This window comes from Diplotaxodon limnothrissa, linkage group LG5 (assembly GCF_057381915.1).
Source record: "Diplotaxodon limnothrissa isolate DT_005_m linkage group LG5, D_limnothrissa_male_GT1.1, whole genome shotgun sequence".
In the NCBI taxonomy this organism is placed as follows: domain Eukaryota; kingdom Metazoa; phylum Chordata; class Actinopteri; order Cichliformes; family Cichlidae; genus Diplotaxodon; species Diplotaxodon limnothrissa.
In genome coordinates, this window is record NC_140600.1 from 8,705,655 (window position 1) to 8,732,262 (window position 26,608).

Here is a 26,608-nt window from a genome sequence, read left to right on the forward strand (position 1 = left end):
AGAAGATTCACAGAGAAACACAGACGACGCGACGAGGAGCACAGGCACACCAGGTAATCAGGAATTGGCAGACAGGAGGGGAAACAGCTTGAACTAATGGGCATAACGAGACACAAACCTACAAAGTAAAACAGGAAACTCACAGACTGTTTCACAATACCAACTCGGGGACACGAACAGGACACAGAGGAAAGACACAGGTAGCGATGATAGAAAACACCCAACTCAAAACCCTAAGAACAAATACAAAACAGCAGAAACTGGAAAATAATAACAATAAACTCAAAACACTAGGTCAAAGACCCAGGACCATGACAGGATATGGGATAGTACACAATTATGATATTAAACATGTACATTTTTTATATCATATGTACATTTTGAAACCTGTGATCTATGTACTGGTGTACTTTCACTTTAACAATTATTTAGGAATGTAAAAAAGCAAAAATGTAATGTGCTCTAAAAGGGTTAGACTTTGCTGAGGACCCTCCCCCCGCCAATTCCCTGCACGTATCATCAAAAAAGTTTTCCCCATTTCAAAGGCTGGACAGCTAAAGAGGTAAACATTAAATGCTGAGTGAGTTATTCCACTTTATAGCAGGTTCCCAAGTGTGATATGTTGATAGTGTACTGCGGATAAAAAAACATAAAAGCTAGATCATACCCATTAGCTATTTACACCTCATTAACTAAGTCAATATACTCACACCACATTATCACTCAGCTGAGAGGAGTCCAAAGGATTTATTTGCATTTAAATTAGGTATTCATATTTCCCCTTAAGGATTTAAAGCCTACTCCGGTGACATCAGGAATTTCCCACCCCTCCTATGTCCTTGGCAAAATATGAGCTTTTCTGACTCTGATGAGATACTTTATAAGTAAGCGAATATCCACTCCTACTCAAAATGGGATATATAGCGTTTCAAGGAAAGTACAGTATACAGCACTTTATTTTCTTCTTGAAAGCTCAACCTTCTTGACATCTCTGGTCGTGGAAACTTCAGCAGTGAATGAGCTCGTCACTGCATTCAACGCACAGCCCTCAGAGTGCCACCCATATAAGAAGCCCACACTATCATTCTGTTATTGAATATGCGGCCTGATCATCAGTGTGAATTATGTGTGTACATCTTTTACATAATCAGCAATACAGAATCAATAGACAAACTAATCAAGGGCAGCAAGTATTGAGTGGGCGCGCCCACTAGCCATCAGTTATCCTTGCCTCGGGAGGTAGACAGCCACAACCCTTGCGAGGGTTACCGTCATCCATCAAAAGTTTGTGACACGGAAACGAATCCTGAAGTATCTGGAGCTCCGCCAATTCCAAACAACAACCTTGAAGGCGTCACGGAGCGTGCAGACTAACAAATGTTAACTGATTAATACCATTCAAGTGAGCAAGTCTCACTGTACAGTTTACTCTTGTTCTACACAATATATGCTATGCTCAACCTCTGGAAGGAGATAACACTTTAGCAAATACAAATCCCGACGTTTGAATTACAATTTAAATGGAAATGTATGATTTAAGTTCAGACCTATAAACAGGTCTTAAGTGTCAATGCAATCTAAATTCAACAAGACCAATAATGGATTTTTAGAAAGATTACTCACCTGGAACAAGATTAAGACACCACTAATACCTATTTAATTAAAGAAAAGGCAAAAATCCCTCACACCCGGAGATAAATGACTGAATTAGAAGGCAGAGCATGTTCACCGAACAACAACGCTTTCCTGTGCTCACAACGACTCACTATCAGGATTTCATTATCAATTCTAAGACCCGGCTCAAAATTAAATATCTTTTGACCTTCACGCTGAGTCAAAACAATTAACTATGGCACTGATTTATTTGATTTTGTGAGAAACTAGCAGCTTATTGAGGCTCCCATCACCAAATATCTGTACCGGCAGACCCGCGCTTTTGTCAGTCTTCAACAAATGTCCTAATTAACTAGTCTAGTCTGAAAAGTAAAATGGAAAAGTTCCCATTCCATGACCGTTTGCATGGAATAAAAAAAAAATCACTGTAGTCCACAAAGATATGCAGCAGTTGATTAGTAATTGATCAATAACACAAAAAGTGTTTGACGTGTTTGCAACTGTGAGTGTGACTTTGGTTTACATTTGTTTGGTCGACCGACATTTACAAGACAAGACAGCAGAAGGAGAACTACCATCGACTGATAAAACAAGATGCTGAGGTAAATACAATCGTTCAAATGGAGGGAGCAAAATACTTCTTTCATAAGCGCAAAGCAGAAAAGCACACAAAAATGAGCTTCTTTTGTGATGTGTGGTTGAAAAGCACTGGGCAGGCAAAAGACGTTGCTGCTGGTGAAAGCGCTATGGTTACCGGTAGCACCGAACAAAACCCTAACACCCTGTTCTATCCTGTGTTTCACTTCCTGCTGTTGGTCATGAAATGTAAAATGCGTTTTAAGCAACATCTATCCTCTGAGAGAGGCCGTGATGTATAAATGCTCCACAAAAAAGAAGAAGAAAAAAAAACCCCACACGCTTCAAGTAGACCTTGGGGTAGAAGCACTGCTCAGAAACATTAAGGGAATACTTACATCACACATCAGATCTTGATGGGTGAAATATTCAAGTTGAAAATCTTTCCTGGCGTGCACTGTCATTTTTACTTTTTTAGATCAAAATGATGGGACAGCGATCAGTGGAAACCAAACTCCCTTTGAAGCCTGGATACAAACCCACACCAAAAATAAATTAAATGTTCTCTTAATTTGTTTTTTGAGAAGCAGATTTTGCTTTTGCTAAAATGTTTGTGTAGTATTTAGAATATGACAAACTATGCTGAATGGTCTTTCCCCATACAACCCTCCCATTCACCTGGGCTTGGGGACCCACATTAGGGGTCCACTACCGCTAAGAATGAGTTTGCGCCTCCTTCTGATCCCAAACAGGAGGCCTTCTGTGCATAAGTCAAATGTGTTAGCCACTACAGCATGGAGCCACATGAGTAAACTATTGATGTTTCTCACATGACGTCAAGCGCACATTGCCTGAGATTTGTCTCCCACACTGGGAGTAACACAGTCACCTGTTGCTAGGGTGACAAGTGTATTCCCCAACTGGTTGACAGCGGTTCCTCAGGGTTGCTGATGCAATGCAACCTGCAAATGGAGACTGGAGAATGGTTTCCCTTCAAAGTAAAAGTTGTGCCAGTCATGTGGTTGGGTTCGGTCACAGAAAAAACTACGTGCTACAGACACTCACACGTTACCTGAATTATTTTTATATTTCGATTTCCCATTTCTGCAGTAGTTCGCTAAAATTAGGTTACAATGAAAAACATTTTTGATTCACATTATGTGAATCATCTGTGATTTCTCTAACAGGCTGGTCAGTGCAGATTTAAACTTCACTCAAACAAACGTACCGGGTGGTTGTTGTGGAATATTTCCAGGTTTGAATTGATGTGCATTCTGTGCGCTAATGAGCATTTACTGTGTCTGTGGTATCGACTGTGCAGCGTGTATGTGTGTGGTAATGACAGAAGTGTCACCATGTGCAATTGTGTGACTTAGTGATGTATTTTTAATAGTCTGTGGAAAACAATGAATGCTCTGTGGCGAAAACAAAAGGTCTCTAGCATTTAAGATAGCATTTCCTTTAGTGGGATCAGTTGTTTGGTCTTTTTGTGAGGTTTGTTAACATGAAAAATGCAGCATATCATCCAATCCTCAAATGACATATTTTGTTGAGTTACGTCTACAGTTATGCATGTAATGAAAGTTCCTCCAGTTATGAACAGGATGACTAGCTGTTCGCAATTATCCGTAGTTTCTGTTCCAATTCTAATTTTTTTCTCATGCTGTTTTTGAAAGTTGTTTCATTTTCTTTGTGCCTTGCGTTGCCCCGGTCTGTCTCTCACTGCTCTGTGTCAAATCTAGTTCTTTCTTTCAGTGTAGTCTTTCATTTCATTTGATTCCTGCTTTATTTTGAAGGTTAGTTCCTCTTGTGGCTTTCTCTTTCTTTTTTACGTCCTTTCTTTGTTCAACCTTGTTATTGTCACGATTGACTTCACCTGTACCTTGATACATGCATGGTTTCTTTCAGTCTTTGTGTGCCTGCCTCGTGTTCCTGGATTGTATTGCTTTTAGATGTGGTTTAAAAATTGGACAAACTTGTGTTATAGTACATTGTTTTTATTATTGTTTCTGTAAGTAACAATAGGACTCCTTCCCTTTACCTTCATGTCCCCAGCGCTGAAGTTTCCTTCACAGTTTCATCCTCTTTCTACGGTATACACTCTAGTTATGCTTCATCTTTTCCCACAGGAAATCAATTATAGTAAGGACATGTTTTCATGACAGTGCACGATTACACTGAAGATGGGGCAAACTTTAAATCTCTTGACTTTTGACCTTTTTGATTGTAGCAGATGTGCATTTATATGGCTCCAAATGATTACGCTCATTTTGGCTCTGACGGGTGCAATTAGCACTGGGCTTATTAGAGGAGCGAGTCAGTTCAGACCCTGTCTTGTGTCAAAATCACAGTCAAATTATGCGTAAAACTAATTACCATCAAAAGGTCATGACCTTTACTGGAGGAAAAAATATTGCTGTTAGGTGCTGAAACACAACTTATACCTGCACTGTGTGCATCTGACTAGGAGTCTGCAGGAGGACCTCACTCATATCCTTTACTTCCCTTGAATTTCTATAAAGAATTGCATGACACTCTAAAGTAATACCAGTTGCCATTTAAATTATTCGCTTGAACCTTTACCATTCAAACATGCAGTGGAGTTAATTAAGCTATACCAAGAGTAATAAAGAAGATAGATGACATTCGGTCATACACGCACACGCCGACTCTGTGACAACAACTGCAGGTTGGTAAGGTCAGAGTCCGACAATTGATGGAACTGTCATCCTATCATAGTGGAAATTCACCAGCAGAATCAGATCACGGATTGACCTCCTGCTGGTCCAAGGAACTAAACAAATGGCCTGAGGCACATTGGTGGCCTTGTCCCCAAACACCAAACCTCAAAATCTAATCTGAGCTAGTGATCACTCTTTTGCCTTTAATGTCATGATTTACTCCTGTCAAATAACTGGCACATAAAGTAGGCACTTATTGACTCAGTCCTGCTAGAAATATGAGGTCCAGAGGCTTGTCAGTTAGACTCATCAAGATCCATCAAACAATCTGTCGTCCTCCTGGTCGGAAATCAGTATGATAGGGCCATTAAAAAAACATTAATCTGCAAAAGTGATGGTGCTGACTTTGCATTTCTTCATGAGTGGGTGTGCTGTTTTTGTTCTCTGAAGTAACGGAAAGTAAAGTTTCATCGGCTAACCCTTGGTGCTCCTTAATGGCTACTTTCAGCTGCTCTGCGTTTCCGAAGAGGCTATAAAACTTTGTGACAGGCCTGTGATACAGTTGAGTATCACTCGATGAAGTTCACATCTAACCAATGACAGTGATACTGAGGTGAGTGAGTGAGCATATCCTGAACTTTTCTGTTGCTAAGCTGTTTTTGCCACTGTTTTCCTTAGCTCATGTTAGCTAGAAGTTTACTGGAAATTTACTTTGCTTTGATGTGGAAGAAACCTAACCTTTTCAGATTAAGGAAATTTGTAAATAATCTCATATGAAGTTTAACAAACTGTTTACCAGAGGGTAAATGTGACTTCTAGGACACGCAAGTGTAGCATTAGCTGCCATAATTTTTAGCTAACAACTATGTACTGTTATCTAGGTTTGTATGAGATGGTCTGTTGTCTAATGTCTGATCCACATTACTAACTCTGACAATATTACAAATAAATAAGCACATTTATGCTAATGCTGTTGGGCTATAGAGGGTTAAAAGAGATTGAATGGTCACTTAGCTAATAAGCCATTAGCATAAAACCAATGTTAATGCTCAAACTTGGCTAAGAAGTTTAGTTGAGTCTGCAGAACGTACAACCAAGACCCGAACCTTCCACTTCATCACTGTGCCTGTACTCCAAGACACCTCAGAGGAAAACCTTGATCTTTTTCCTCCACTGCAGTGAGTTTAGCGCTTGCTGTTTGCCTACTGTGCAGCCATTTATAGAGTAAACGCCAGTCAACACACAAATAGCACCTCAGAGATAACTTTCTCCATGTTAAACATGTCATGAAGAGCAGCCCACTATGTTATCCTTGTTTGTGACTGACATGTTTTTCTCTTTCTCCCTCTACTTTTACTTTTTTATTTCTCCAATGGAAGCCAAGAAGGCTCAAATGCTCGCCTAAAGAAAATAGAAAAAAATAAACTCACATGCGAAGGTTAGACTGGCCTCTCGGCTAACGATGGTCCCGAAAGAGTTGGAGGCGAGGCACTGATACGTTCCAGCATCTTGGTCTTTGTTCAGATGGCTGATTCTGAGGTTGCCCCCAGAAAGGCTGTAGTGAGATCCAGTTTTGGGATTTATTTCCGTGCCGTTCAGTCTCCATCTAAAAAAGAGAGAGAGAAAAATGAACATGTAAATTTAACAAATTAAACACTGTTCAGTGTAGACTGGGGCAATGGAAGTACGCCAGAGCACAAGAAGAAGAAGCAGAACGTGACTTGTATATTTGATTGTTTTTCAACAAGAGAGAAATGAAAGGTGGAGAGGACCCAGAAATCATGCCCTCCAGCTTAGTGTTAATCTAAGCAGCAGTGAACCACTATGGTGCCAAGGACTTGACTCCCTGAGAATAGATAGCATTTCAGGCCATCCATCTTGCCAGACCCCAGTCAGACCGCATAAAAATCCTGCTTAATCATTATGGTACAACAATTAAAACGATGCCTGCAAGCTCGCCTTCACACTCGTACATTCTAGACCCTTCCACTTGATTATCATTGGTGTTAGGAGTGGGTGACTGGGCGGGACCAACGAAGGGTATAATTCACTTAAAATGGCAACAGACTCTCCAATCTCTCCACACAGATGCACCTTATTAAAGAAACACAGGTGGGAGAAAAATCAGTCATTTCAGAAAAATGGCTTCAAGCCATAACTCGCTTCAACCAAGGCAAGAAAACCTAAAACAGACAGAGAAACGAGCTCATACATTGCCATTTGTTATTGATGTTGTATAACTATCTCAGCTGTAAAAAGGTACAGCACAGATAAACAAGCCTGAAAAGAAGATTTAATATGGCATTGGATAATGGACTACCCGGATCTGATTTGGGCTTTGAGGGGTTTTGTAGCTGATTATTTCTTTGAGGAGTTTCTCTGAACGATTTCCCATTCAGCTGGAAAAGCAGAGCATTGTTTTCCGCTGAAAAAAGAAAGCAGCTTTGATGTGAAAAAAGGGGCTTTGCTAAAGCCCCTTTTGTACAAGAGACAGAAGTTGCACAAAGCTGTTTGGGGGTACTGTCTTAACTTTCCCTGTTATGCCAATTTGGAGCCTTTGAGGCATAATAACCTTTCTAAGAAAGCACTGATAGTGGCGTTGTGGAATTTTCTTGCTGTATTATGTCTTTTGTAGCATAATGTGGCTTATAGAATACACTCGTTTGCCTTCAGTGGCAGGGAAATCCAACTTATGTGGTCCCCTGGACAAAGACACCTGTAGGTACAGAGCTTCCATATGAAACAAGTAGGAGCTGTTTACATGAGAAACAGTGTCGGGTTGTGCTCCTTAGCCGCCTACCCACCCACACACACACACACACACACACACACACACACACAGCCACAGCAGAATAGTTGTTGGCTGGGGCATTGCTGCACTCACAAAGAGCGTCTGCAGACTTTTATTCTTTTAATAGACCAAATGTGTAGCACAATGGTCTTTCATGGCACTCCTCCAGTTCACTCATAAGTAAGTGCACACTCTCAAGAGCCTTGTTACTACACACAATAGAGAAGAGCCTGAGGAGGGGCGGCTGCGGTCTCACAGGACTACAGCAGAGATTCATTTGCAGCTGAAGCGGAACAAACTAAAATCAACATAAATATGTCCCGGCTAAGTCCCACCTTCGAGTGGAACAGGAGCTGAACGGATGGGCAGTGTGAGGCGACGCGGCAAAAACCTCAATATCGCCCTCTGATAGCGGCTTCCTGTGAGGTTGAAAAGGCATCCCATCAAATATGAAAGCAGCCTTTTCACAGTCGTAATTGCTCGGAGAGGCTTGGCATTGTATTTGCAGTCAAACGGCTTAATCGGTGACAGCTTGAAAAACCAAACGCTGCAAAAGATTTTCCCTGCCAGCCGTCGATTCGCCGCTTTATCTGGGCCTTTCGAAAACATTAGCCTGGATAGCTAATTGAGCCTGGAAAATGTTTTGATGTATCTGAGTGAGTAATCATGTCTCTTGTTGAAAATGAAGAATTTACCCAGTCAGAGGCAGACATTGTGTATTCCTAAATGCGCCATGTTGTGTGGTCGTTAAACATAGTAGTAGTTAAGGATAATTGCCCGCCCAAAGCCGCCGTTGTTCTTTTGTGACAAATTATACAGCCTGTGACAGCTCTTGTCACTTTAAGCCAATTAGAACTTTAAACTTTAAGTGGCAGATATTCAAATATTTCTGTATAACACCAGATAAAGCCGGCGCGGGGACCACAATAGAAGGTAGCGTGGCGGGAGAGACGACGCTCGTCATGGTGCCACTGAGTATCCTCCACGGGTAGCAGAGCAACAGATTACATCAAACACATGTAAACTCAATTAATAATTCTATTTACAGTGATTTATGATGGCAAACAGGCCACAACAGCAGTTCCATTTGTTAGGCACATGCTTTATCCAATCATGTAACAACAGGCCGTGCACACAGTGGCATAATACCACACCATCTGGCTTATGAGGCTGTTAATGTTAGGCGGTCTGTTCTTTTTCTTAAGCCCGGTGCTTAAAAGTGCTTAAAAATTACTACTTTGTGTTACGGCCATGCAAACATCACACCACCGTGGGACACTATAAAGTTTTAAATTACACACTCTTGGATTAGAAATGGAAAGAATATCTCCTCGTCATCTGAGGTGTGGCGTAAACTATAAATAATTTACAGGTGTTTAAAAAAATGACAGGAAAACATGCCTGCGTGTGATTCAGAGCTCCAGAGCTTTAAATACCTCCTGACTAACTTATGTGCTTTTTCAAAAGGTGTTGTGAGTCTGTTCTTTATCGGACGGTACTCTCTGTTTTGTTCGGTGAACTGTAACACGGCCCACTCAGTCTCCAGATTTGATTCCTCTGTGGCTGTTTATGCAAAGGTCAAACCACAGAACGACTAGGAGAGTTTGTAGCTGAACACCACTTTGGTATTGACACTGCGAACCTCGCTTATCTGCTGGCCTGCAATTACGTGGGCGCCCAGCAGTGATATACTTTCATTTCATTTCATTTATTTATTCATTTTCAGGCACAACAAATACCTATATTGAACATAAAATACACAAAACAAAAAACAAAACTTGCCTGAAAAAGGAGTGGGACGAAGAAAACTTATTAAATCCCACCCCTATACTCACTCATCAACAAAAAAAAACAATAAACTTCCCGCAGCTACGCCCATCATTGCATACAGACCCATCAACAGCCCCGGGCAGATACAAGCATCTAAGCGGCAGCTCGCAACCAACAATTAGAGCCTTCATAACTGAATACAGAATATATAAATTATAAATTGCATTACCACAGGTAACAGGCAGTAATAACTACAAGTAACAAACACACATACATATACATACATATATATCTACACACACAAGTACATATATGTACATACATACGCACACTTTATTTATTTATTTATTTTTTGGAATCCATACCAGCAATGGTAAGAGGACAGACATTACAGAGCACACTAAAACCCATCATTGAGTATACTGTGACCAGACCAACTGTTTGTAGAGAAATTTAAATCTATGAATATTTTTGCATTGTTTCAATTGTAAACTCAGACTGTTCCAGATTTTCACACCACATACAGACACACAAAAGCCTTTACGGGTTGTTCGAGTTCTGGGTAATTTGAATTCTCCAAAGCCTCTCACATTATAAACCTTTTCTCGAATTTCGAATAGAATAGAATAGAATTCAACTTTATTGTCATTGCACATGCACAGGTACAGGGCAACGAAATGCAGTTTGCATCCATCCAGAAGTGCTTTAGTGATATAGGTATATTACAATATATATTAGCAATAGTATAGATATGTAAGTATATTACAGAAATGGGTCTATTATGGTATGTTATAATGTACACGGTATGAAGTATGTTGTGAATATTCTATAACTAAGTATGTACAGGCTGTAGTGAGTACAAGCTATGAACAGGATATAAATATGAAAAACTATACAGAATATGAAATAAATAACTTTACAGAAATCTGAGATATACAGCTATACAGAAATGGGAACTATGCAAGTTGTAAACAGTTGTAGGATTAAAGATTATTGAATGTACAGAATGATTATTTACACAGAGCTATACAGTAGTGCAGTTAAGATAAGTGAGGGTGTAGATAGTTTCTACAGAGGCTATATAAAGTGCTAGTGGTTGTGAGTGGTGGTTCACTCCATGTTATTATTGTGTGTTTGAGGGTACAGTTGTCCATTGTGTGTGTGTATGTTCAGTCCATGAGTTTAACGTGGGTCAGATGTCAGGAGGCAGAGTTCAGGAGTCTGACAGCTGTGGGGAAGAAGCTGTTCCGGTACCTGGTGGTCTTAGTCCGGAGGCTCCTGTGGCGCCTCCCAGAGAGCAGGAGGGTGAAGAGTCCATGTGATGGGTGACTGGGGTCTTTGATGATTTTCCCAGCCCTTTTCAGACACCGCTTCCTGTAGATGTCTTTTATGGCAGGAAGTGGTGCTCCGGCGATGCGCTGGGCAGTTTTCACGACCCTCTGCAACGCCTTCCGGTCCGAGGCAGAGCAGTTCCCGTACCAGACTGTTATACAGTTGGTCAGGATGCTCTCGATGGTGCAACGATAGAAGTTCACCAGGATGTCTGAGGACAGGTGGTTCTTCCTCAGAGTCCTCAAGAAGAAGAGGCGCTGGTGAGCCTTCTTGACCAGCTTGGAGATTTTGAAGATTTTGAAGGCATTGAGGCCAAAGTTTGAATATTAGAGGTGGAAGCTACAGCACCTGGATGTTCTGTGTGGGTTCCCAGTTATCCGAGTCATGGTTGTCTCGAGAGCTTGAAAAACAACCGGTTCCCAACCTGAGCCTCCCTGAGCCTGGTTCTGTCGGAGGATTCTTCCTGTTAAAAGGGAGTTTTTCCTTCCCACTGTCGCCAAAGTGCTTGCTCATAGGGGGTCATATGATTGTTGGGTTTTTCTCTGTATGTATTATTGTAGGCTCTACCTTACAATATAAATCCCCTTGAGGTGACTGTTGTTGTGATTCGGTGCTTTATAAATAAAACTGAATTGTTCTAGAACTGAAGAAGCTTCCTGGAGGAGGGGCAAAAAATCTTCAAAGATCTAAAGAAGTCCAGTGTTCCACTTTTTAGGCTCTAAAGAATAGCACCTGAATACTCAAGTGTCTTTTTCCCTCAGTCCATAAGATAAGATAAGATAACCTTTATTAGTCCCACACGTGGGAAATTTGTTTTGTCACAGCAGGAAGTGGACAGTGCAAAAGTTATGAGGCAAAAATTAGAATACAATAAGAATAAATACAGTACACAACTGTACAGAATAGAATAAAATAAAATACTATATACAGTAGAATAAAATAAAATAAATATACAATAAGATAAAAATAGAATACAAATACAAATACTATATACAACTGAGTAAAAATACAACGATGACAGAAAGGATTATTGCACTTAGTATTATTGCATATGTATGGATGTGTGTGCTTGATCAGTTAAAGTCTTTATTATGGAGTCTGACAGCAGTGGGGAGGAAAGACCTGCGAAATCTCTCCGTCCCACACCGTGGGTGCCGCAGTCTCCCACTGAAGGAGCTGCTCAGTGCTGTCACAGTCTGCTGCATGGGGTGGGAGATGTTGTCCATCAGGGATGACAGCTTAGCCGCCATTCTCCTGTCACTCACCACCTCCACTGGGTCCAGAGGGCATCCTAGAACAGAGCTGGCCCTTCGGATCACCCTGTTCAGTCTCTTCCTGTCCCCAGCAGAGATGCTGCCGCCCCAGCAGACCACACCATAAAAGATAGCAGAAGCCACAACAGAGTCATAGAATTTCTTCAGGAGTGGGCCCTCCACCCCAAACGACCTGAGTCTCCGCAGCAGGTACAGCCTGCTCTGCCCTTTCCTGTAGAGGGCGTCTGAGTTATGAGTCCAGTCCAGTCTATTGTTCAGATGAACACCAAGGTACCTGTAGCTGTCCACAGCCTCAATGTCCATACCTTGGATGTTCAGTGGTTGCAGTGGAGAATGCTTGTGCCTGCGAAGTCTACCACCAGTTCCTTGGTTTTACTGGCGTTGATCTGGAGGTAGTTCAGCTGGCACCAGTCCACAAAGTCTTGAGTCAGTCCTCTGTACTCCTTGTCGTCCCCATCAGTGATGAGGCCGACTATTGCAGAGTCATCAGAGAACTTCTGCAGGAAGCACTGGGTGGAATTGTGGGAGAAGTCTGCAGTGTAGATGGTGAAGAGGAACGGAGCCAGAACCGTTCCCTGTGGGGCCCCCGTACTGCAGACGACCCTGTCCGACACACAGCCCTGAGTCCTCACATACTGTGGTCGGTCGGTGAGGTAGTCCAGGATCCAGGTAGTGAGGTGATGGTCCACTCCAGAGTTCACCAGCTTGTCCTTTAGAACCGAGGGAAGAATGGTGTTGAAGGCACTGGAGAAATCAAAGAACATGATTCTCACAGTGCTTCCAGCGGTCTCCAGGTGAGCGAGGGAACGATGTAGGAGGTAGGGGTGGGTTCTTATAATCGATTCATCGATTAAAATCGATTCTGGCTTGGATAACGTAAAATCGATTCATTAAAATCCTGAATCGATTTTTTAATATAAATTTATTTTGCCCAAAATGCCAGAATCTCAGGTGAAATCTCACAAAATTTCAAGAACCACCAAACAGTTAAGACAGTAAATGAGAGCAGGTACACGGATTCTGCACAAAGACTTAAACACACAGCGGGACCCGCGGATCAGAATCAGTTAGATGTTGCTTTTCTCACAGTCGGGGCTGAAAGCCGACAGCTCGCTGACTCTGATCTGTCGGCGGGTCCGCGCTTTGTGTGCACGCCCTTTATGCGCCGATTCTAAAGCTGTTAGTTTGATCTCTCTCCAAACAATATTGACCGAACCAGCAGCAAAAGAAGATCCAAACGCTTCACATAAACATCGTCATGAATTCACTCAGACTTTTACTGTTTTGCTTCCACTGCGATGCACAGCTCTCTCTCTGTACTTCAAGAACAGTTTCCCTTTCTTCATTATTCGCTTGCTTGTTACGCACAAGTCTACTGTTGTTTACAGGCTGTCGGCCGCTGTTTTTTCCCTTTTACATTCTTCCGAAAAGAAAACCTCATTTCTGCTGTTCAATACTGAAAAAATTTAAACTTTTTAAAATTATTCAAAATGCAAAACGCTGTGTCTGTAATAAAACCGCTGTAACTTCAGAGGTGATGTTCATATGTTGATTAATGGTTTTCTTTCGTTTTTGATGTACTGCAGAATATTTTTATAAAATCCCAGGCCAGGAAAATCACCTTCATGTTTTTCTGTGTTTTATCCTCAGCTACTTTGACACAAAGGCCTCTGCTGTGATGCTCACACCTGTGATAAAGTCTTGCGTGTGTCAGCTTCCTTTTTATTGATACAAAAATATGTAAATGTACTGATCTGAATTATAATATTTCTGACTGTCAAAATTTCCCAGATTTAAATCGAATCGAATTAAATCGAATCGTGGATCGAATCGATTCGGGGCCTTGTGAATCGGAATTGAATCGATTCTAGAAATCAGTGACGATACCCAGCCCTAGTAGGAGGTGAATGACGGCATCATCCGCTCCAATGCCAGGCTGGTAGGCAAACTGAAGTGGGTCCAGTGATGAGCTTATTAGGCGCCGAAGCTGAGCCAGGACCAACCGCTCCAGGGTCTTCATCAGGTGGGATGTCAGAGCCACCGGCCTGTAGCTGTTGAGGTCCTTGGGGCGTGAAGTCTTTGGCACTGGTACAACACAGGAGGTTTTCCAGAGCTGTGGAACTCTTCCCAACCTCAGGCTCAGGTTGAAGAGGTGCTCCATCACCCCACACAGTTGGTCCGCGCAGGACCTGACGACCCTCGAGCTGATGCCATCTGGACCCGCTGCCTTCTTGCCATTAATCCTCCTCAGTTCCCTCCTAACCTGGGTGGTTGAGAGAGACAGGCTGGAGCCTTGTGTTGAGTGTGTATTGGATGCTGTTGTTGGGGGTGGGGGGGAGTGAGCAGGGTGAATAGAGGAGGTGTGAAGTGTCTGAGGTGGAACAGCAGCAGTGGGGGTGGGTGAGTCTGCAGCCGATGTTGCAGACTGCCTCATGGCTGAGTCAAATCTGTTGAAGAAATGATTCAGTTCATTTGCCCATCTCACATCCCTCCCAGGCAGAGAGTTCTGCTGTTTGTGGCCCGAGATGGTTCTGAGGCCTCTCCAGACTTCACCAACGTTGTTTTGTTGAAGCTGGTTCTCCATCTTCTGCCTGTAGCTCTCCTTCCCATTCCTTATCAGTCCCCTCAGCTCTCTCTGCACCCTTTTCAACTCCTCTTTGTCTCTGGATAACAGGTATTCTGAGTATTTAGGCCATACCAATATAACATTTAGAAAAAAAGCCCCATTCCACCAAAAGTTAAGATTTTAGTTAGATAGCTTAGCAGTGTTTTGAAGCTAGGCAGCAACCCAGAGTCTCTGCAGGCAGTGAGAAGGAGGATGGCAGCTGTGTCATATAAATGGCTCCAATGAGAGGTGTAGTGTCTTGTATACCAAGGCATATGGCGTCTACTTCCGTCTGGGTAGGGGGGATTTATTGTAAGACTATAAAAATAGCCTGCACTGTATCGACGCACAGTCAGTCTAGTCAGTCATATTAAGGCCAATCAATGTGTTCGATAAAAGGAAGACAAAGAGCTGATTGATTTTCTAGTTTTATTTTATTTAACCTGTGATGTATACTGCTACCCTGACATTTCTTTCCTCACTTTAGTCTTAAAACCGTCATGTGGCCTGATAAAAGTGCCAAAAATCTGGAGTAACGTCGTCTTAATGACACTCGTAGCTCATTCATAGCTCACACAGACGCGAGCAAGAAAAGCCAACACGTCAGCAGACTTTGAAACTTTGTCAGTGGTTGTCTGACTTGATTACAGGCGTGACTGCTGTGAGCTAAAAGGAGATGAGTATCCAGAAAGACATGAGACATGCCTTTAAAATAGCATGTGACTGTGCTGAAGTGATGGGGGAAGTGTTCAGATTAGCAACATAGTCTATGAATATAGAAAGAATATAAAAAACTCCATCAGAAGTAAAAATTGTGAGTTATAATATTTAAGGAAACAACAAGTATAATTAGAATCAGAATCAGAATCAGAAAGGGTTTTATTGCCAAATGTTGAGCAGGTTTACATCCATCCATCCATTCGCTTCCGCTTATCCTTTTCAGGGTCGCGGGGGGCGCTGGAGCCTATCCCAGCTGTCATAGGGCGAGAGGCGGGGTAAGGTTTACAACATTAGGAAATTGCTGCGGTGCTTCAGTGCAAACATACTGTCATAAATTACGCATAAATAGACATGAAAAAATAAATAAATAAATAAAAATAAGAATAAGAATTAAAAGTGCTAAGTAGATAGATATATACATGAGTGCAGGTGGTGATCAGTGCCAAACATGGAATGATGCAGTGAACACAGCGTAGGGTCATGTGTTAGGGGTGGGAACAGTCATACGGTTATTGTTCATGTGTCCAACAGCAGAGGGGAAGAAACTGTTCTTATGGCGAGAGGTTCTGGTGCGAATGGACCGGAGCCTCCTGCCTGAGGGGAGCAGGTCAAACAGACTGTGTCCAGGGTGAGAAGGGTCAGCTGAGATCCGAGCTGCACGCCCCAGTGTCCTGGAGGTGTACAGGTCCTGCAGAGATGGGAGTCTGCAGCCAATCACCTTCTCAGCAGAGCGCACAACACGCTGCAGTCTCTGTTTGTCCCTGATAGTGGCTCCAGCGTACCACACGGTGATGGAGGAGGTGAGGATGGACTCGATGATTGCAGTGTAGAATTGCATCATCGTCCGTGTTGGCAGGTTGAATTTCTTCAGCTGCCTCAGGAAGTACATCCTCTGCTGGGCTTTCTTAATGACAGAGGTGATGGTGGGCTCCCACTTCAGGTCCTGGGTGATGGTGGTACCCAGGAAGCGGAATGAGTCCACAGAGGTGATGGGGGTCTCAGTCAGGATGATGGGGGGGAGTGGAGCTGTGTGCTTCCTGAAGTCCACAATAATCTCCACTGTCTTCTGGGCATTCAGCACCAGGTTGTTGCGGCTGCACCAGGACACCAGACGTTCAACCTCCCTCCTGTAGGCAGACTCATCCCCGTCCGAGATGAGTCCAATAACGGTGGTGTCATCTGCAAACTTGATTAGCTTGACAGACTGGTGGGTGGAGGTGCAGCAGTTGGTATACAGGGAGAAGAGCAGGGGAGAAAGAACACAGCCCTGAGGGGAGCCGGTGCTGATGGTCTGGGAGTCAGAGACATTCTTTCCCAGCCTCACATGCTGCTTCCTGTCTACTGAACTACTCGTGATTTGATGTTAGGGCATCATTACTGCTGTGGCTGTGAGATGGCCAAGAAGTTAACCTTGACTAGGATGGATTTCCATTACAAACCCTTTTGGATCGGGATATTTCTACTCTTGTTACCAAAAACTGAACCAGTCAGTGTTTTCTTTTGGAGCAATATTCAATCAGAAAGTTCTTCAAAGAAAAAAGAAAAACACAAAAAATGCCACAACTGATTTATAAGTGGCTGATCTGGTCAAGTCAGTTTTTGTGCCGCTCTGCACCATTTCATGCACTCTTCCTCTTTTTAAAATGCTTCAGGCTTGGCCAGTGTTGGTTCCTCAACTTAAAAACGATGCTCCTGGTTGTAACCAGCCGTAATCGCCAGTGATGATTCTTGACATCTAAGTCAGATCAGTTTGGCACAGACATTAATGCCTGCTCTACGTATGAGATCAGGTCCCTTTTTAAATCACGGGAGAGCTGGACCTAAGTGGAGTGATTGAAAAGGGGTCCAGCTGTGCACAAGGTTACAGCCTTGAAGGGAGATTAGCTAAATGGTGGTTTTTATTTATTTTTACGGGCAGACTCACCTTGCAAATGTAATAAGGTACATGCGAAAGCACCAGTCTGTCAGCACGAGTAGGTGCAGTTAGTGCAATAGACTCAGCTGATGATGGGTGTATTTCATTCGCGTCAGACAGAGCAGGTTAGCTGTATTTTCGGTGTTTATGCACCAAGTTAAGGAGCTGCTGTATTTATTTGCAGTGTTTACGTTTCTGGATCACTAATAAAGATTTAGGTCTTTTTGTCGAGTATGCTGTGTAATAGTAATTTCAATCAGCTGGGGTTGCAGTTATTCTTTCATACTTTAAATATCACTTTTAGAACCCAGAGTGCAGAGTGACGTGTCAATTTTCTCATCTAACTCTTACAAGGAAGAAAGTCTGTTTTCGAGAAGTGTCTAATTATTAATGCTGTGTTGCTATATTATTATTATCGGCATGTTTAACCACACGCTTGAGTGCCTGAAATTCGATTTATTAGCTACAATCTTCCTCTCCTCTTCATCTGGATTTGCTGCAGACAACACTGTGCACATGTCTCTGCTCCATGTAAACACTGCGGCACGAGCTGTCAGAGTTTACAGCTGTGTGACACGCAATTAATGAACTTTGAGTATGATTTAGTTCCTGTCTGTGTGTGTGTTGCAACACGTCTCTAAGAGGCAGCGGCAGCTCTGACAGGACCACACAGCGACCTTGACAGGAAACAGCTGATTAGGTCATTCTCTAAGCTGGCTAAGTCCCAAGTATTAAATGTACTACTGCTTCCAAATGGCTCTACAGTAATTTCAGTCAGCAAATGCAATAGATTTCAACTTTTACTTACAACGAAACAACCTTTCAATAGACTAATGGTGGAGGTGAGGAGGAAATAAAGAGAGACATAAAAACAGGGATCTCTTTGAACTCTGCAGCAGAGAGAAGACGTCTGAGAGGAGAGCAAGTGGAGATTAGCATGCATTCACAGACTACAGATTGGCAACACATGTTTCCGGCAGGGGGTAGAAGGAAAAATCCACTGTAAAACAGAATTTATGTAATATATGCCTATGATCCTGATCAGCTTAGACTTGATTTTTCATGGATGAACAAGTAGAACCAGAACCAAGACTATGTTGTTGATGCATCAGGAGAGTAATCCTAAGAGCGGTTACATTCACAGTGGACAGCAGCTGGAGTTCCACATCTGTACACCTGTACAAGGTATGCACACCTCTTTTAACTATCAGGAATATGCTCAACATGTAAGGCGTTTAAACATGTTCTGAATCCACGATGGCCAAATCTAATTCACTGTCAATGGAACAACTTCGGGCTTTGCTGATTAGAAACTTGCTGCTTTCTGGTTCACAGACGACATGTATGTGTGAGGATAATGTGTGAGGATAAGTCTCGTGTAATTATTTACTCATCAGTTGAGCCTTTGGAATTTGTCACGTGTGATATTTGATTTGTACTTTTAAAAGACGTCACTATCACTGCCAAATTGACAAAATATTATGAGATTAGACCTTTTTCTCTTTTTATTTATGGGTTCCTACCCTGAACATCACATCTTTGTACCCCAGAAACAAACAGCTTTGATTCAAAGCAGTAAGAAGAAGGATATATTGCACTTTCTGTAAAAAATATATTATTATCAGGGAAAAAGATCAAATGTCCACAGACTAAATAACGGTTCTACGAAGAGGGGAGACATGGAGATAACAGGTGTTAACAAAAAGCAAACTGCCTTTTAGCGCAAAGAATCAGGTGACTGTTCTGTACAGAAATGCAAGTGTGCTGCAGGATTTGTGGGCACACGAGTTTTGCCACAGTCCTCTCTCAGTGGCATTTTCAGCTGCCAAAATGCGACGGGGACTGCTGAAGACAAAATGGAGACATTTGTCCGCGACATGATGTCAAAAAATTGAAAGATATTGAGACTATCACTTGTATAAAAGCATGCAGCATCAACAGGGAGAGGAGGAAGAGAGAGATAAAGGACTGCAGTCACGCACTCACCGGTACATGGGAGGTGGGCTTCCCTCGGCCTCGCAGCTGAACACCACCTCTCGGTTTTTCCCCACATTCTCCACAGGATACACGATGCTGCCAGGCTGCTTGGTAAAGACGGGGCTCTGTAGGACGCTGCTCTCTGTGGGACAGCAAGGAAAGACAAAACTTATCCACCAGCCTGTTTGCCAAGCAGCCAATTAGTCAGCGGCAGAAACAGGTTATTGCTGCTTTAAGTCTTTGAGAGGGCAAAACCACAAAGCAGGCAAAACATATCAATTTGAACTGCCTGTCACGACACCGAGCACAGGGAAGAATGATTTGAAGTAAGACGTGTCTTCAGCTTCTATTTAGGTGGTAATAGGGTATAGGGATAGATTTATGTTGGACTATTATCGAGAAAAATGTTTGCATTTGCTTCAGACAACTCATTTTTATTTGTTAATTTATTTATTTGCCCAGTGATGTTAGGATCATTTACCCCTGCAGAGGTGCAATCAGTCAGTTTCTCTTTGTTGTAAATGGCACAAAAGAAGTCTTAGTTACTTCGTTAAAGCAGCCGTTAAGGCCGCTTGAGGAAAGCAATTCGTATTTCTTTGTTGCAAATCGCAACCAAAGTCAGTCGGAATCAGTCGGTTCCATCTGATATCAGTGAGCTCAGGTTTTTATGGAGAGGTGCTATTTTATATTGAATGTTTTGCCAAATTGCAAAGAATAATGGTTCTGTAAAAAAGTAAAAAAACCCAAAACAAAACAAAAAAAACCCCTCTAAAAGCAAAGAAAATCATTTTTAATTTATAAGCCTGTCTCTTTTTAGACGTCTGGGCTCATAGCCGCTAAAAACATTTAACCTGAACACTGTTGCTGGTAGAGTGACTGAAGGAATTTCTTTTCTTTTCTTTGTATATTGTAACCAAACAAAAGACAGACTGCAGAACAGCTTGTGACATCAAACATTTACAATGAAGGTACACAAGGCTAAAATTGTGAGATAAATTATGGAGGTGTATTTCACATCTGATGTGCTGTTGGGAGTGTACATATATATACAGTGGGGCAAAAAAGTATTTAGTCAGCCACCGATTGTGCAAGTCCCCCCACCTAAAATGATGACAGAGGTCAGTAATTTGCACCAGAGGTACACTTCAACTGTGAGAGACAGAATGTGAAAAAGAAATCCATGAATTCACATGGTAGGATTTGTAAAGAATTTATTCGTAAATCAGGGTGGAAAATAAGTATTTGGTCAATAACAAAAATACAACTCAATACTTTGTAACATAACCTTTGTTGGCAATAACAGAGGTCAAACGTTTACTATAGGTCTTTACCAGGTTTGCACACACAGTAGCTGGTATTTTGGCCCATTCCTCCATGCAGATCTTCTCGAGAGCAGTGATGTTTTGGGGCTGTCGCCGAGCAACACGGACTTTCAACTCCCGCCACAGATTTTCTATGGGGTTGAGGTCTGGAGACTGGCTAGGCCACTCCAGGACTTTCAAATGCTTCTTACGGAGCCACTCCTTTGTTGCCCGGGCGGTGTGTTTTGGATCATTGTCATGTTGGAAGACCCAGCCTCGTTTCATCTTCAAAGTTCTCACTGAGGGAAGGAGGTTTTGGCTCAAAATCTCACAATACATGGCCCCATTCATTCTGTCCTCAACACGGATCAGTCGTCCTGTCCCCTTGGCAGAAAAACAGCCCCATAGCATGATGTTTCCACCCCCATGCTTCACAGTAGGTATGGTGTTCTTGGGATGCAACTCAGTATTCTTCGTCCTCCAAACACGACGAGTTGAGTTTATACCAAAAAGTTCTACTTTGGTTTCATCTGACCACATGACATTCTCCCAATCCTCTGCTGTATCATCCATGTGCTCTCTGGCAAACTTCAGACGGGCCTGGACATGCACTGGCTTCAGCAGCGGAACACGTCTGGCACTGCGGGATTTGATTCCCTGCCGTTGTAGTGTGTTACTGATGGTGACCTTTGTTACTTTGGTCCCAGCTCTCTGCAGGTCATTCACCAGGTCCCCCCGTGTGGTTCTGGGATCTTTGCTCACCGTTCTCATGATCATTTTGACCCCACGGGATGAGATCTTGCGTGGAGCCCCAGATCGTGGGAGATTATCAGTGGTCCTGTATGTCTTCCATTTTCTGATGATTGCTCCCACAGTTGATTTTTTCACACCAAGCTGCTTGCCTATTGTAGATTCACTCTTCCCAGTCTGGTGCAGGTCTACAATACTTTTCCTGGTGTCCTTCGAAAGCTCTTTGGTCTTGGCCATGGCGGAGTTTGGAGTCTGACTGTTTGAGGCTGTGTACAGGTGGCTTTTATACAGATGATGAGTTCAAACAGGTGCCATTCATACAGGTAAAGAGTGGGGGACAGAAAAGCTTCTTACAGAAGACGTTACAGGTCTGTGAGAGCCAGAGATTTTCCTTGTTTGAGGTGACCAAATACTTATTTTCCACCCTAATTTACGAATAAATTCTTTACAAATCCTACCATGTGAATTCATGGATTTTTTTTCACATTCTGTCTCTCACAGTTGAAGTGTACCTCTGGTGCAAATTACTGACCTCTGTCATCATTTTAGGTGGGGGAACTTGCACAATCGGTGGCTGACTAAATACTTTTTTGCCCCACTGTATATGTGTGTGTGTGTGTGTGTTTAAAGGCATGCACGATTAATAGGTTAAGACAAATAAGAAACAGATATATAGTGTTGCACATAAATGAGAAGGGAACATAACCTCACACTGGTGAAGAGCTGGAAGCGAGGCGAGTCTTGAGGTTGCAGTTTTTAAAGCGACCCCCTGACCAGCATCCTGCTAAGACCCTCAGTCCAGCCCAGAGGCTTCATTATAATACACATACAGTTTCTGATGTTATGTTGCATCAGAACATAACATGGGAGAGTAAGCTGTGCTTGGTACTTTTATAATTTATATGGCAGGTATCCTGTATCTGCTCTTGTGTTTAATCCTTCCAACTCACAAAAGAGATTTCAATTCAGTTCAGTTTTACTTATATAGCACCAAATCACAGTAACTGACACCTCAACCTTTATATTGTGAGGTTAAGACCCTCCAATAATACTGAGAAAACCCCCAAAATTAGGCACGAGCAAGCGATTTGGTGAACGTGGGAACGAAAAACTCCAGGTTAACAGGGAGAAACATCGAGCAGAACCAGGCTCGGGGGGCATCTGCCACAACTGGTTGGGGCTAAGGGGAAGGACAGAGGACAAAATGTCACTGTGGGTTCAGCATGTAGAAAAAAAACCCCGAAACCAAACCTAAACAGATGAAGAAACTGAGATCACGAGCTAATGCTCAATGTTCTGTCACACAGATTGGTTCTTCCTTGGCCTAAGCTCCGCCTCTTTACCTGGTTTTATCATGTAGTTTGGTAGTTCAGGCATAAAAGTGGTTTGACAGACAAACAGCGGTTATGTTTACAGAAACAAACAGCTACATTACAGAGTTTTAAAAAAGAAAGAAAGAAAAACAGAAGAACACAGCGGGTGCACTTTTGTAGCTCAGTCCTCAGTGTTGTTGAAAAATGGGCTATATTTAAGTCTTCTTATTACTACTTCTGATGCATGATTCACACTTCACTGCAGATATCTACATAACGTAGCATTTTCTTAATATTTGAAAAATGGAAGGAAATACAAACCATTAAGTGAAACATGTTAGCTGCCGCCTTGAACCTTGCTTTCTTTTTCTTTTACTTTCAGAAACCACAAGAGAAACTAAGCACAGGTCAACATAAAGTGGAAATTACTTATACTCTGCTTATGTTTTTAATACTTTAAATGTCCATGAAGGTTCTTAGTTTAAGTTTAATGCTTAAGCTATCATTATCCAGGCAATCTAACTAAAGTCTTGATATCAGCAAAGAAATATGAATCATGCTAAGAGCAAACATGTTGCATTTTGGGGCAGATTTAAAGCTGTCAGTCAGTCTGTCTGTTGTGTAGTGTATGTGTGCTGTGATTCAGACACTCTTGAGTTTCACAGTCTACAACAGCTAACGTTTTTCTATTGTTCTTTTATCTGTTTTGCTGATCGAGAAGATGACTCGATTACATCTCCACAGCAACTCTTAGCGGGGGAAGAATGTAAAAGTGGTGGTGACAGGTGCTATACGTATGATTGAATGGGACCAACAACAGTTTATGTCACAGTATTTGTGTTTCAGGTTCTGAATTAATAATCTTTGTTTATTGTTATTCATGGTTTTTGTTATCTTTATTTCTTACGTTCTCACTGATGGTTTGGTTCAAGATGGCGCCGAGTATGGCAGCCTCGTCGCGAGCTCCCCCAAGCAACGGCTTTCTTCTGTGTTTAAATTTACTTTTCCTTTATTTTTTCACGAGCAGCACTTGTCTCCTTGTGTACGACCGACAAACCTTACTGGACATAAAAGACGGTCTTTCTTATAACTTTCCGGAGTTCAAGTTTTGCAACACGGACGCTCCGTTTGCAGACCCCCCATTCATCTCACCTGAGACGCCTTTGTTCTCTGGCCCTGGAGGCCGCAAACGCCGACGCAGAGGGAGAAGATCTGGCGTTCTGATTCGACTGAGACGGCGCACTTACAGACCACCGTTACCCAGTTTATTACTGGCTAATATGCAGTCTCTGGAGAACAAGCTGTGCGAGCTTCGGGCACGGATCTCATTCCAGCGAGAGATGCGGGACTGCTGCGTGATCTGCCTCACAGAAACCTGGCTATCGGACAAAGTACCGGACTCCGCAATACAACTGCCGGGGTTCTCTGTGCACCGCGCGGACAGGTCACAGGATCTTACTGGGAAAAGCAGAGGCGGTGGTGTGTGTTTCATGATCAACAACAGCTGGTGTGATTATGCGAACGTGCACCCGGTCAAATCCTTCTGCTCACCGGACCTGGAGTACCTGATGATTAAGTGCCGGCCATTCTGGCTACCGAGGGAATTTACAGCAGTGATTATTACGGCTGTTTACATTCCCCCACAAGCCGACACTGACCGTGCACTCAGGGAACTGTACAGCGCGATCAGCAGCGAGGAAACCGCACACCCAGAGGCAGCGTTTATCACAGCCGGAGACTTTAATAAGGGAAACCTGAAGAAAGTCTCACCAAAACTCCATCAACACATCCTTTTCAACACACGTGGAAACCGGCAACTCGACCACTGTTACACCTCTTTCCGGGATGCGTACAAAGCCCTCCCCCGCGCCCCATTCGGCCAATCAGATCACTGCTCCATCCTGCTCCTGCCCGCCTACAGGCAGAAGCTGAAACAGGAAGCTCCAACCCGGAGGGCGGTGCACTGTTGGACGGACCAATCGGAGTCTGCGCTGCGGGACTGTTTTGATCACGCGGACTGGGAAATGTTTCACGTGGCCGCCAGAGACATTGATGAATACACAGACTCAGTCTGTGGATTTATCAGGAAATGCGTGGAAGATGTCGTCCCATCCAGAACAGTCAAATCCTTCCCAAATCAAAAACCCTGGATTAACGGAGATGTTCGCGCGGCACGGAACACCGCCTTTGCCTCCGCGAACACATCGGACTACAAACACGCACATTACCAACTCCGGAAGACAATCAAAGCAGCCAAACGTGAGTACAGGGACAGGGTGGAGCAACAGTTTGACAACCCTCGGAGTATGTGGCAGGGACTAAACACGATCACAGACTTTAGAGGGAAAACCAGCACACCGCAGACCACGGCCTCTCTGTGTGAGGATCTAAACGTATTCTACGCTAGATTCGACACAGCGAACACCATGAGACCGGACAGTGTGCGCACCGCGGATGACGTCAGTGCACACACTGTGTCTGAGGAGGATGTGCGGAAGTGCTTCAGGAAGGTGAACGCACGCAAAGCTACTGGTCCGGACGGGATTCCCGGCCGCGTCCTCAAGTCATGCGCGGCTCAGCTGGCTGGAGTGTTCACGCACATCTTCAACCTTTCCCTCTCTCTGTCTGTAGTCCCAGCCTGCTTCAAAATGGCCACCATCGTCCCTGTACCCAAATCCTCCACCATCTCCTCAATGAACGACTGGCGACCTGTAGCCATGACCCCCATCGTAAGCAAATGCTTCGAGAAGCTGGTCAGGGACTTCATCTGCTCTGCACTACCCGACTCACTGGACCCTCTACAGTTTGCATACCGCCACAACAGGTCCACTGATGATGCCATAGCCCTGACACTACACACTGCCCTGTCACACCTGGAGAAGAGAGACACGTATGTGAGAATGCTGTTTGTAGATTACAGCTCAGCATTCAATACCATCGTTCCCTCGAAGCTGGACAGGAAACTGCAGGATCTAGGACTGAGCAGCTCCCTCTGCAGCTGGATCCTTAGCTTCCTGTCTGACAGACGCCAGGTGGTCAGACTGGGCAGCATCACCTCATCCCCCGTCACACTGAACACTGGTGCTCCACAGGGGTGTGTACTGAGCCCTCTCCTGTACTCACTCTACACCTACGACTGCACAGCCACTAACAGCTCCAACATCATTGTGAAGTTTGCGGACGACACTACAGTGGTGGGTCTTATCACCAACAGTGATGAGACGGCTTACAGGGAGGAGGTCAGCGCCCTGACCCACTGGTGTCAAGACAACCATCTCACCCTCAACGTCGCAAAGACAAAGGAGTTGATAGTGGACTTCCGGAGGTGCAGAGAAGTACACACCCCCATCACCATCAACGGCGCTGCTGTGGAGAGAGTGAGCAGCTTCCGGTTCCTTGGTGTACATCTGGCTGAGGATCTTACGTGGTCAGTACACACAAACAAAACAGTGAAGAAGGCGCAGCAGCGCCTCTTCTTTCTCAGGAGACTGAAAAGATTCGGCATGAGCCCCCGCATCCTCAGGACCTTCTATCACTGTGCCATTGAGAGCATCCTCACTGGATGCATCACCACCTGGTATGGCAACAGCACCGCCTACAACTGCAAAACTCTCCAGCGAGTAGTGCGGTGCTCTGAACGGATAATTGGAGGTGAGCTTCCCTCCCTCCAAGACATCTACAGGAAGCGCTGCCTGAGGAAAGCGGGGAGGATCATCAAGGACTCCAGTCACCCCAGCCATAAACTGTTCAGACTACTTCCATCAGGAAGGAGGTTCTGCAGCATCCGGTCCCGTACCAGCAGACTGAGAGACAGCTTTTTCCATCAGGCCATCAGACTGCTGAACACGTCATAGACACCTCAGCTTCACTACTGGAACTTCAACATTATGCACTCCACACTGTATATAAATGCCACTTGTTTTGCACATATTCAACTCTGTATATTTTATATATTTTATTATTATTATTATTATTATTATTATTATTTT

General features: G+C 43.5%; 1 protein-coding gene across 1 annotated transcript in view; it reads right to left on the reverse strand.

Moving 5' to 3' along the window:
- The window catches only part of cntn4 (contactin 4), a 194,909-nt gene that overhangs the window by 127,485 nt on the left and 40,816 nt on the right, over nt 1-26,608 (reverse strand). Inside the window, exons 2-3 of the mRNA XM_085353001.1 lie at nt 19,265-19,397; nt 6,302-6,477 (exon numbers count right to left, since the gene is read on the reverse strand). Coding sequence (XP_085209127.1) covers nt 6,302-6,477; nt 19,265-19,397 — 309 coding nt within the window. The remainder of the gene's footprint in view (nt 1-6,301; nt 6,478-19,264; nt 19,398-26,608) is intronic.